At 37.5% G+C, this 13,893-nt stretch overlaps 1 protein-coding gene across 2 annotated transcripts in view; it reads right to left on the reverse strand.

Annotated features, from left to right (window-relative positions):
• Positions 1-13,893, reverse strand: part of Galnt13 (polypeptide N-acetylgalactosaminyltransferase 13) — a 614,394-nt gene that overhangs the window by 200,126 nt on the left and 400,375 nt on the right. For both annotated transcript variants that reach the window (XM_055600843.1, XM_055600842.1), the window contains exon 8: positions 5,361-5,541. In XM_055600843.1, the coding sequence (XP_055456818.1) occupies positions 5,361-5,541 (181 nt within the window). The remainder of the gene's footprint in view (positions 1-5,360; positions 5,542-13,893) is intronic.

Below are 13,893 nucleotides of genomic sequence, written 5' to 3' on the forward strand. Positions count from 1 at the left end.
ATGTTACAGCCTTTAGTGAGAACTTTATGTTAGTAAACAAAGAATATTATTAGACTATTAAATTTCTTCATGCTGTATATTTTGCTGAGAATATCAAGCCTGTTGTTATAAAGTCACATTTTCCTGACTTCCCTAAGAAAATGGGTTGTATACACAAACACCTGTCACATATTTTATCTAAAAAAAAAACACTATATTGAAATTATTTGTATTTTTTTATGCAGAGTCCAACAGATGGGAATGAATAAATATCTTTTTTTTTAACTCTGGGTGGTTCTTTTTGAAATTTTTATTATTTATTACAATGAAATACTACTCAGCAATTCAAAACAAGGCAATCATGAAATTTGCAGGCAAGTGGTAGAAACTAGAAAAGATCATCTTGAGTGAGGTAACCCAGAAACAGAAAGACACACGTGCTTTATACTCACTCATACATGGTTATTAGTCATATCATATAGGATGAACATATTACAATCTATACTACTAAAAACGCTAAACAAAAAGGAAGCCCCTGGGGAAGAGGCTCAGTCTTCATTTAGAAAGGCAAATATGAATATAGATATTAAAGTTTAGCAGTAGTCTGGTGATTGCCCAAATAGGCTGTGTTTGGCAAGCTGATTTTGTCTCTCTCTCTCTCTCTCTCTCTCTCTCTCTCTCTCTCTCTCTCTGTGTGTGTGTGTGTGTGTGTTATGTCTCAAAAAGAGTTCCAAGATTCTTTTACTAAATTTGAAGCTTGTCTTATCTTTAACAGAATTCATATTACTGCAACATTGCTGAAGATATGTTGTTTCCCAAATATAAAAACTTTAGAGGTGTGTTTCTAGTGTCTTCCTATTTAATTTCCTCTTTGCTTTCATTCAAAGCCATATCCCAAACTGTCAACTGAGAAAGGGAAAGCCCAGGGGTAATATCCACAGAGCTTCCCCTCCTCACTGTTGACTTATAGCTAGAAAGCCACCTCCCCAAAGTAAGAAAATCAATATTAATTGAACAGAAATAGCTTTAAAGATGTGATTTTAAGAATATATTTGATTTTTCAAGTCCCTAAAATCTTTGCTCCTGACCAACAGGAAGACAAAGAACACCCACATTTAAAAGGGGTGCTCTGTGAAGAGTGATTTCTACTTACAGCCCTTCATTTAAAAAGATTTGCTGGGGCAATCATATTGGTTGTGGCTGAAACAGCCCAATTACTAGGAAAAACTGCCTCAGGCCTTAAGGGCCTATGGGCTTTAAAATCCATGATGTTGGACAGAGTATTGGTATCCTTAAGAAGACAGCCAGAAAGCACACTAAATACTTGCTAAGAAATCTATTCTTAATGTAGCTCCAAAGTCGCCTTGCTCCTCATTTACACTCCAGGTACAGACAGAATTAGAAGCCCACCCATGCTTTCAAAGTAGCCAAAGGGCAAATTCTCCTTTTAATCTGGACGTTAAATAAACAGCAAAGTAAAAAGGGAAAAGAGTTTGCATGTGTGGCTCTTCACAGATTCACAGCACTTCAAACATTAAGCAAATCAGGACACAGAAAACAAAGAAATGGAAGGTGTAAAAATAGCTTTGTTTTTCACATTTATAAAACATGCATTATGCTGCTTTGTGTCTCTAAAATCCTTGAATTATTCTTGATGATTGGGGTAACATTCAGTGTAATGCTACAACTCTGTAAAAATTATAAAGACAGGCCATACATAAAACAGTTGGGCTTTCTTTCCAGGTATGAGAAGAGTACCGTCACCTTCTATTCGATCATTGGCTTGCTTTTGGGTAAGAGAGGATACACAGATGTGATATGACTCCTTGGTGTAAGTAGGACATCTACAGCTAATCCAACAAAAAGAAAAACAGGGTGGCCCCCATCAAGACGCATTTCTTACTTGTTAGTTCTTCAAATTCCTCAGCATTTTTTTCCTCAAGCTCTACAAAGCTATAGAAAAATCTCCAGATACTAGGACTATAAATGTGGAAAGACTTTAGACAGATTAAGTAATTGGTGCTAACACAATAATGCAAGTATTAATGGTGTGCTGTTCCATGGCATCTGTATTCATTCAATTTTTCACTGCTGTGACATCTTAGGGTAGAAAGTTGGCTCATATTTCTATATTACAGTTTTCTGTAACAGAGAGGTCACAGTGGTATGAGTTCAAAGCAAATAGTCATGCCACATTCACTTTCAAGAGCAGAGAGAAATAAATGCATTTAGGGCTGCTTGCATGCTTTCTTCCTCCTCTTTTGTACAAGACCCCATGACTTGGGGATGGTGCTTCCCACAGTGAGCTGGGTCTTCCTAAATCAATTAAAGCATACGTATATGTGCATTTATTACAGTGAATAACATAATTTTAGGCATGCATATAAAAGCATGTATTTCTCTTTTTAAATTCACTTATTGCCACAGGACGTACAAAGTCAGATACTCATCACTCAAGAAGAATGATGAATACTTTTGTCATTTTGGACTTTTAAACTGCAGAATCCAATAGAATCTGTAGCATTACTAAATAAGGCTAAAGTCATAACAATAGCATATTCCTAGCTTGCTGGAAGTTTAAACTATCTGACTAAGGGTGATCTGTTACCTAACAAGGTTTCTTTTTGTTTAGAGCCATCCAGATCTAACTTTCGACCTACTTAAATTATGAAGTTATAATTTCATATCTTTAGATTCTACTTTTGTGGGCAAATTGCCCCATTTCCCTGGTACAATGGCCCCTTTAAAAGTCTTGTGTGCTCTCAGTACAAACCTACCATCTCCTTTTCTCCTCTTCAAAGGCAGAAACCGGGGTAGTACAAGAACACCCCAGGTGCTCCTGGATGAAACGGGCACTTTCCAGGTTGTATAAACAGAGCTGCTCTGCATTCTCAAATCCTTAGTTCAGATAAATCCCATATCATGTGAACTCTAAAACTGACCATTTCTGTACAGTATGTAAAACAGTTTGTCATTCATCTGATTTTTAATCAGTTAAAAATTATACAAATTACTAAGACTTCACTATCAATGCCCTGCAAATAAGGCATTTTTGATGCCAGGCAATTTGACATGCAACAAATTAAAACGCTTTAAAAATGTGCTCAAAACTTGCCTCCCAGCTGTCATTTCTTGCCCCAGGCCAGGGATAAACTTTGTCTTTGGTTATCTACCTAGAGGAGTTCAGCTTACCACCTGCCAAAGAAATAATAGCTCTGCTTCCCTCCTTCAACTTTCATTGACTAAACTTGTTCTATGAGAGTAGCATGCACGATGTCAACAGTAGCAAGCTTGTGCTTTTGTCGTAGAACGTCAGGCATCACTTTCCATCCATAAAAACTAGCAATGCATCGGGGTAGGTGTGTGTGCCAAAGGGACAATTTACCTATATTGCTGTATGTTTTTCCAATCCATGGTGCCCCTCTAAAAAAGTCACTCCTAGTCCCAAGTTCCCCACCTTCCATATCTCCTATAGAAAAGGGTATGGAGGTTCGTAAATCATATGGGCTTGCAGCAGGCCCGTAGTCCTGTGGTTATACCCTGTGGTTTCCACTCCTTTCGGTTATTACTCACTCTTTTTTTATATTAATGAGTTTGTATGCCTTTTCTTCTTGACAGTTCATTTCAATCACAATCAGGGATTGGAAAGGAAAAGTCTCTTAACCTACCTTTGCATTACTTTCCACCCAAAATATCTACTGAGTTAATGCAGAGCACATGTTTCCAATGAACGCCCATTACTCAAAATGTTAATACAAGGTCCTCATAATTCCCCATAATACATTTCTTTATTCCTTTAGTTCCTTATTTATATTGTAACTGAAATATTTCTATAAGTAATGATTTTCATTCAAAAATACCAACAAAGTAATATGAAAAAGGTTACGTAAATGTCACTTCTTTCCTGCAGATTTTACATGTTCTGTTGAACTCTGTGAACATCTGGACAGAATCTCTACTATAAAGGGAAATACGAAGTAGTGTTCCTTGAAATAGCATTTTGACTTGACACATAAGGTACATGAAAAAAAAAGTGTGAAAATGTCCTTCTAATCACACATTCACACACACAATGTCTCAATTTTTTTTTTCTGATCTAGAATTCTGTTTCACAACCAGCTCTATACTGACTTTTCTATTTTTCATACTTGTTTATTACAAAATCAGTTACTGGCTTTATATATATATCTCCAGAAATTAGTGCATACCATTTACAATGGAAACTGCTCCTTTGAGCTATATGATAGATTACACTGAGAAAAGAATATGAAGATGGGGATTGTTGCTGTTCTTACAGGTACCCGTAAGAAGGTAACCATATAAAATTATCAGAGAAAGAACATTCAATTGTTTTGTTAATATGACCAAAGTCCTTTTAATTTTTTTTAATTAATTACACTTTATTCATTTTGTATCCCCCCATAAGTCCCTCCCTCCTCCCCTGCCAATCCCACCCTCCCTCCCCTTTCTGCATGCATGCCACTCCCCAAGTCCACTGATAGGGGAGGTTCTCCTCTTCTTTCTGATCTTAGTCTATCAGTTCTCATTTTTTTATTTTGATATTCCTGTCTATATTTCGACACTTTGAAGGCAATAATTGTATTTCTCTTTCAACATTATTTGTTGCTTGCTTGTTTATGAAACTGATCAGCCTTGAACTCCTGACCTGCATGCTTCAATTTTCTGTTATTCCATTCTCACTTTAATATATGAATTTTCTGTATTTTTTTAAAAAATAAGTAATATGGCTACTGGACAAAACAGAAAAATCAAAGTAAAATAATTAAAAAGTCCCACAAAATCCCAACATCATGTAATTGAAGTGTTTTATAATTCCTTATAATTGAAAATATTTTTTCACATAAGTAGTATTTAAATTTTAAACAGATCTTAGAGAACGTAAAAAGCATATATAAAATGATAATCATCACAACCTAGGGAGTCTCTATTTACTTTTATTTCTGTGTAACTCGATCTGTAAAACTATAGTAGGAAGCCATTTATCTTCCAGGATTACTTCATTACTTCCTTAATTAAATTTATTGACAATTTATTAAATCATTCCTGTTTAAAGTAAAGTTAAATGTTTTCTAGTATGCATTAAAATAAATTTGATGATCTGTATGAACATAATTCTTTAATTGGGCAAAGAACATAGAAGATATGGGAAAGATTTTAAAAGTGTCTGTTTGAGATTCTTTCTTACTGTAGGTGAAAATTATTTTACCATAATACTTTTTCACACACAATTTTCCCTGATATTCTGGTAATGAATAACATTTTATTTTATCTCTCAGAACAATAAGAACAATGAAACCTATTCAACATGTTTAAATTTCTCCTTTCCATTTTAGAGGAAGGAAAATTTCAGCTCTGCATACCTGGAGATATGATATAGAAGAAATCTTTAAATTCATCCATCCAAACTTCTGCCAATCTTCTGTTGTTCTTGTTAATTACATGGCCAGTGCCACCAGGGAATGTATATGGAGTTGCCTTTCGAAAAACATGACCGACATGAGAGCAAGTCACAATCTCCAAAGCGCCTCCACATTGCCAGATCTGGAGAGAAGAACACCATTTAAGAGCCATTGGGAAATAGAAAATGAGAATGCCCAGCAGGACCAAAACTTAGACTGAAATTATAGATGTTACACATTTCAACAAAATATTCTATAGACACAGATTTTGAGCTAAGGGTAATCACATTTTTTTAAAAATTCTTTATTAATTACACTTTATTCACTTTGTATCCCCCCTGTGGTTCCCTCCTTCCTCCAGTCCCAATCTCTCCCTTCCTCCACCCTCTGCATGCATGCCCCTCCCCAAGTCCACTGATTGGGGAGGTCTTCTTTTCCTTCCTTCTGATCCTAGTCAATTAGGTCTCATCAGGAGTGGCTGCATTGTCTTCTTCTGTGGCCTGGTAAGGCTGCTCCCCCCTCAGGGGGAGGTAATTAAAGAGCAGGCCAATCAGTTCATGTCAGAGACAGTCCCTATAATCACATTTTATAAAGGGAGATCATCTCTTTAAATATTTGTAGCACTTTAAGTATTTGTAGTTAAGATGTAATTATTTTCATGTCATTTTACTAGGTAACCCAAGTTAAAGAATTCAGTAGTTACCCAGTTATTACATAGTAGATAATTTAGTATGAGAATGGTGCTATGAGTGAATCTCATTGTGAATTGATACAGATATACAATGTCAAAATTTCAATTTGTTTGCAGAAAAATCTATGTTACAACCATTTATTTTTTAAAAAAATAGTTTTAAGGAAAGATTATGCTTTGAACATAATTGAGCAAATGTCCTTGTTGTGTGTTTGAGTGTCTTTTGGATATATGCCCAGGAATGGTGTAACCGGATCTTGAGGTAGTACTATTCCCAATTTTATGAGAAAGCACCAGATTTATTTCCAAAGTGGTTGTACGAATTTATATTCTCAACAGCAATGAAGGAGGGTTCGCCTTTCTCCACAACCTCTCCAGCATGTGTTGTTAATTGAGTTTTTGATTTTAGCCATTCTGATGGGTATAAGGTGGAATCTCAGAGTCGTTTTGATTTGCATTTCCTGGATGACTAAGGGCACTGAGCATTTCTTTAAGTGTTTCTGTGTCATTCGATAGTCCTCTGTTGAGAATTCTCTGTTTAGCACTGTACCACATTTTTTAATTGAATTACTTGGTTTGCTGGTGTTTAACTTCTTGAGTTCTTTATATAATCGGGATATTAACCCTCTGTCAGATGTAGGGTTGGTGAAGATCTTTTCCCAATCTAGTCTGGGTCCGGGGTCCGGGGTGGGAGGAGGGGCAGGCTACAGAGACTGATGAATCAACCAAGGACTATGCATGGAGAAGACCTATATCCCCTACTCAGAGGTAGCCCATGGGATGCTCAGTCTCCATGTAGGTCCCTAATACTAGGAGCAGGGACAGTCACTGGCATAACTTGGTTGCCTGTTCTTTGATCACCTCTCCCTGGCTAGGTGGTCTTACTAGGCCACAGAGAAAGAGGATCCAGACAGTCCTGATGAAAACTGATAGGCTAAGATGAGATAGTAGGGGAGGAGGAACTCCCCTATAAGTGGAATAGGGAAAGGACTTAAGGGGGAAGAGGGAGGGAGGGTAGGACCAGGAGGAGATGAGGGAGGGGGCTACAGTCAGGATACAAAATAAATAAATTGTAAATAATAATAATAAAAATAAAGAAAAAAGTGAAAAATCATATTTAAAAATAGAAGGAAACTCACAAAAAGTAAGAAACAACAACAACAAAACCTTGTCTTAACTTAAAGTGTGTGGGTAGAACTTACAAGCTGCATAGAGTATGACTACAGTGATGATTATGTTTCTTTAGTAAATATTTGGAAGAAAGGCTAAAAATTGTGAACAAAGAAAGGAGTATAATACTAATAACACTCCTAGAAAAAATGTGCCTGCCAGGTGTGGGCACTCGCCTCTTGCAATTGCAGCACTCTAGGAGTTAAGCAAAGGACGGCTGGTCAAAACCAAAGCATGCACTATGAAACAAATAGATATAATTTTTCCTGACAAGTTCTGTTGTAGTACCTTTAACTTATTATTTAGCTGAGGATGACTTTTAAATTTAGAATGCTTTGTATCTACCTCCTAAGTGCTAGCTAGTATTAGAAGCCTGCAGAACCGAGCTGATTTAGGCAGTGCTGGTATTCGAACGCAAAGTAGGCAATCACTCTGTTAACTGAGCTACAGTCCTACCACAAATAGAAATATTCCACTGTTGCCTCCACTATCTGTGCACATTTTCAAAACATTGTAAGTACTCAAGGACTCTAGTTTTCCAACAGAACCAAACTGTGACCATAGAAACTATTTAGAGATCCTATTGCTTAATTTAGGGAACAAGTTAAATGACTTCTTGTCTGTCATCTAGTTCTTGATATTGATACAGTGTTTCTTATTCTTGTTTTTTGAAGCAAGACATTACTATCACAACTTTTGCATTTCAATAAAAATTATCAGTGTCTAACAGTCCAGGTACCTAGTGATAAGGTTGAAAGAATAGTCAATTATCTCTCAACTAGAAAACAACAATATATCTTCTGAAATTATTTTACAAGAGGTAAAGAAGTAGGATAAGTTAAATAAGACATTTGTCTCTTCCACATGAGTAGTAAAGCCCAGATTTCTTTGTATCATCAAGCATACCTGTTATTTTTGAGTTCCCCACAGATTAGTAGTCATGTATTTTATATCTCTTTCAACCAAATTTGAATTTGACTGTGTATAAAATATGATATTTTATCTATAGAAAATTAGAATTTGTAATTGTGTTTCCAGATGGATTTTTTTTAAATAAACTACTTTTGATGATGTGGAGTAGTTAATCAAAATGTAAAATGTCCATTGCTTATTTTATTATCTAGTTGATTTCTTCTCACTGTCAAAAAAAAAAAAAATTATCTTTTTCTTGTGTTTTGGAACCTACAGCAGTGACTTTCTAATTAAGAATCATACAATTCCTTTTTTCTTTTTTTTAATTTTTATTATTAGTTACATTTTATTAACTCTGTATCCCAGCTATATCCTGCTCCCTCATTCCCTCCAAAACCTTCCCTCCCTCCCTCAACTCCTCCCTGCCCCTTTCCAAGTCCACTGATTGGGGAGGACCTCCTCCCCTTTCATTTGACCCTGTTTTATCAGGTATCTTCAGGACTGGCTGCAAAGTCCTCCTCTGTGGCCTAGCAGGACTGCTCCTCCCTTGGGGGTGGGGAGGTCAAAGAGCCTGCCATTGAGTTCCTGTCAGAAATAGTCCCTGTTCCACTTACTATGGGAAACCAATTGGTTACTGAGCTACCACGGGCTTCATCTGAGCAGAGGCTTTAGGTTATACCCATACATGGTCCTTGGTGGAGTGTCAGTCTCACAAAAGACCCTTGTGCCCAGATATATTTGGTCCTTGTGGAGCTCCTATCCTTTCCACGTCATACTAACTCCCCCTTCTTTCATATGACTTCCTGCACTCTGCCGAAGGTTTGGTTATGAGTCTTAGTATCTGCTTTGATACACTCCTAGTCTTTCAAGAGGCCCTCTGCAGTAGGCTCCTGTCCTGTTCCTTGGTTTCTCCTATGTCCAATGCACATCCCATTTTTCTTTCTAAGTGAGGGTTGATCATCTTAACCCAGGTCTTCTTTCTTGATTATCTTCTTTAGATGTATAGATTTCATTATGTTTATCAGATCTTATAGGTTTATATTAGTGAGTATATACCATGTGTGTCTTTCTCTTTCTGGGCTACCTCACTCAGAATGATCTTTTCTAGATCCCACCATTTCCCTGAAAATTTCATGATTTCATCTTTTTTGATTGCTGAGTAGTATTCCATTGGATAAAAATACCACAATTTCTGTATCCATTCCTCTGTTGATGGACATCTGGGTTGTTTCCAGGTTCTGGCTATTACAAATAAAGCTGTTACAAATATGGTTGAGCAAATGTCCTTGAAAAAATATTGGGTATATGCCTAGGAGTGGTAAAGCTGGGTCTTGAGGAAGCATTATTCCTAACTGTCACACAATTCTTAAACAGCTGTTTTGTGGCTCATTCTTATACTCTCAGTTCTTAAGAGGCTGAGGCAGGAGGACACCAAAAGTTCAAGCCTCGCCTGGGCTACATACTGAGTCACAGGCCAAAGTAAGCTACAGTATGAAGACACGTCTCAAGTAAATAAATATATGATAAAGAAAACTGCCATGAGTTAGCATCTGAAATTGTACTTCAAAAGGAACTGTTAGTAATTTAAGGTTGTGCCAAACTGATACAGGCAGATACCTGTTTTGTTCTTAATTTCAACTTATTCCCTACCTGCTACCGTCTCTGCATTGTGCCATTGTTTATGACATCCTCAACAATAAAAAGAAATAACAGACAATGGAGGCCACATGGAACAATGGCTATGAGCGTGTCTTTAGATGCTGAGATTTGATCCCTGCTTGGGCCCTTACCAGCTGAGTGACCTCACTTGCTATTCTCTACGCTTTAGGGGTGTAGGTAATAAAAAAGATTAGAAAGATGTACCCAAGGGGGCCGTTGTGATGATTAAGGCAAACTAGGGTACATAAAGACATTTAGCCTTTACTAGGAAAATGAATCTGAACACAGTAAACTGGAACGACATATTAAGGAGTCATTGCGGTAATCTAGGGGCTAGATGATAATGTCCTAGGGTGATGATAATGAAACAGAGAGGCGTGTAATAGCCTGACACAATTTGGGGAATTAAAATTATGAATTACTGCATGTGTTTCTCAACCCATTATGTCTTCTATTAGGCCTAGTACTCATGCTTGCTTCCTGTAAACAGTTCTTCACTCTATATTTATCTGTTTTCACTGAAATGTAACACTTAACTACCTACCTCTATAACATGCCACTAATCTCGCGATTTTCAGCTTTTTGTATTATTAAATATTCATATTGGAGTTTCATATGCATACTTGTTTAGGAGTATGTGGTATAGATACATAAATTATATCTGAGAAGTATCATGTTTTACTTTGTAAACCTGAGGTGCAATTTAGAAAGTTAAAGAAATATGAATTTATAAAGATCAATTAGTCTATGCTAAAATTAAAATGATTTATATGATCTGCTTCAGTCTCCCCAAGCTCCTTTTGGCCCTGGTTATTTAGCTTTGTAGGTGGTTTCTCTTCAGATCATATAAATCTTTCACCTTTTTTAAAATTTTTATTTTTTTAATATTAGTTACAGTTTATTAACTTCGTATCCCAGCTGTAGCCCATTCCCTCATTCCTTCCCAATCCTACCCTTCCTCCCTCATCTTCTCCCTGCCACTTTTCACTTTCCAAGTCCACTGATAAGGGAGGTCCTCCTCCCATTCCATCTGACCCTCGCTTATCAGGTATCTTCAGGATTGGCTGCAATGTCCTCCTCTGTGAGCTAGCAAGGTTGCTCCTCCCTTGGGGGTGGGGAGGAAGGTCAAAGAGCCAGCCATTAAGTTCATGTCAGAAATAGTCCCTGTTCCCCTTACTAGGGTACCCACTTGGATACTGAGCTACCATGGGCTACATCTAAGCAGGGGTTCCAGGTTATATCCATATATGGTCCTTGGTTAGAGATGCAGTCTCATAAAAGACCCCTGTGCCCAGAGGTATATTTGGTCCTTGTGGAGCTCCTGTCCTCTCCGGGTCATACTAACTCCACCTTCTTTCATATGATTCCCTGCACTCTGCCAAAGGTTTGGTTATGAGTCTCCACATCTGCTTTGATGCACTGCTAGGTAGTCTTTCAGAGGTCCTCTGTGGTAGGCTCCTTTCCTGTTTTCTCTTACTTCCAATGTCCACCCCCTTTGTCTTTTTAAGTGAGGACTGAACATCTTACCCCAGGATCTCTTTCTTGTTTATCTTTGTTAGGTGTACAGATTTAAGTATATTTATCCTTTCTTATAGATCTAGTACCTACTTATAAATGAGTATATACCGTGTGTATCTTTCTCCTTCTGGGATACCTCACTCAGGATTATCTTCTCTAAATCCCACCATTTACTTACAAATTTTATGATTTCCTTGTTTTTAATTGCTGAGTAATATTCCATTGAGTAAATGTACCACAATTTCTGTATACATTTCTCAACTTAGGGACATCTGGGTTGTTTCCAGCTTCTGGCTATTACAAATAAAGCTGCTACAAACATGGTTGAGCAAATGTCCTTGTTGTGTACTTGAGCATCTTTTGGATATATGCCTAGGAGTGGTATAGCTGGATCTTGAGGAAGTGCTATCCCTAATTGTCTGAGAAAGTGCCAGATTGATTTCCAAAGTGGTTGTACAAGATTACATTCCCACCAGCAATGGAGGTTTCCCCTTTCTCCACAACCTCTCCAGCATGTGTTGTCACTTGAGTTTTTATCTTAGCCATTTTGATGCTAATGTAGATTAGGGTAAAGGAAAAGAAATCTCAACCCACACAAAAATCTACAGGCAAAAAACAAAAATTAGAAGAAGAGCAAGAAGAAGAAAAGAGAGAAGAGGGAGAAGGAGAAGAAAGAAGGAGGAGGAGGAGGAGGAGGAGGAGGAGGAGGAGGAGGAGGAGGAGGAGGAGAAGCCTGACACAGCCTGTGTATTTGTTTCTAAAATATCTATTCATAAATGTCTATCCACACTGCCCATTCCCAAGGATTTCCCATCTCAGCAAAGCAAAGAACTTCCTAAAAGCAGTAGTTTCGAGTTGTTACTTTTACAACATCTACTCACATTCTAAAGGACAGAAGTTGGATACAAAATAGGATTTTCATGCAAGCTTAAGCCAAACTAAATCCCAGCAAAGAGAAGGGAGGTAGAAATGAAATCCCACCCAAATCCTGGTGATGTTGACAATTGATGTCTGCTGGGAATTGAGAGTCATTTTTTTGGAAATGTTCCTACTAGTAGTTGTACAAAGCTCCAGTTGAAGGCTATATATCTATGAATTTAAGGCAAGCAGACACCAGACTTGATGCTTGGAGGAAATAAAAGAGCCTAGAAGCATTTATGTTGGGGAAAAGAGAGTGGGTCTGGGTCGAGTTGGGAGGAGGATAAATATTCAAAGACCAGAAACAGCTCAGTCCACAAGTGGGTTCTTTAGTAAGGGGAGAAGAGACATTCTCTGTCATGAACTAGGTTGCCTGTTCCTTGATCACTTCCCCCTGGTGGGGCAACCTAGCCAGTCCACAGAGGATGAGTATCCAGAGTTCTGATGGGACCTGATAGGTAAGGTCAGACAGGAAGGGAAGAGGACTTCCCCTATCAGTGGACTAGTGGAGAGGGAGAGGGGAGGAAGAGGGAGGGAGGGTGTGACCAGGAGGAGACAAAGGAGGGAGCTACAACTGGAATACAAATTGAATAAATTGTAAATAATAATAATAATAATAATAATAATAATAATAATAATAATAAATTTAAACAAACATTGTATAAAAAGAAACTCAAGGAACTAATTTTTTAAATGTCTTTAGGCTTAGTTGCTGTTTGTTGTACCATTACTCTGACTATGATGAATGGAACCAGAGGAAAGCTTAGGGAAGAAAATGAAAAGTATAAAATAGAAAAAGAGAAAAAAGGAAAGCAACTGAACTAAAAAAATCTGGGCACAGGGGTCTTTTCTGAGACTGATACTCCAACCAAGGACCATGCATAGAGATAACCTAGAACCCCTGCTCAGATGTAGCCCATGGCACCTTAGTCTCCAAGTGGGTTGCCTAGTAAAGGGAACAGGGACTATCTCTGACATGAACACAGTGGCTGGCTCTTTGATCACCTCCCTCTGATGGAGGAGCAGCCAGTCCTGATGAGACCTGATAGGCTAGGTTCAGAGGGAAGGGGAGGAGAATCTCCCCCATCAGTGGATTTGGGGAGGGGCATGGGAAGAGATGAGGGAGAGAGGGTGGGATTGGGAGTGCGGGGGGGGGGGAGGCTAAGACTGGGATACAAAGTGGATAAACTGAAATTTATTTGAAAATAGAAAGCTTAAAGTGAAACAATATCTAGTCAATGGTTGATTCTGCTTTTAAACAGACCAAACAAAACAAAACAAACCAAAAACCTTTCTATATCTAGTTTTAAAATGTACAAAGTGTTAACTACAATATTGATTATAATAGAAAAAGTTTAAAAAGATAATTAATTTATGTCCATAGGTACAGTGATAATTTGTAATTTAAAAAAACTATAGTACTGTGTGGCAATTAGAATGTAACAACTAAAATAAAATATAGTCTCATTGAATGCTCAAAACAATAGTGAGAAACAAAGGTAATGTGATACTGTTAATAAATTTTGAACACCCCTATATACCATTAAAAAAAGAGGAAGAAAAAACAAAGTATTCTTCTACTGAGCATAGAATTGAGATAAACTACTTCTTTGAAATGAAATTGGT

Source organism: Psammomys obesus, unplaced genomic scaffold (genome assembly GCF_907164565.1).
Source record: "Psammomys obesus unplaced genomic scaffold, mPsaObe1.curated_primary_1811, whole genome shotgun sequence".
NCBI classification, from domain to species: Eukaryota; Metazoa; Chordata; class Mammalia; order Rodentia; family Muridae; genus Psammomys; species Psammomys obesus.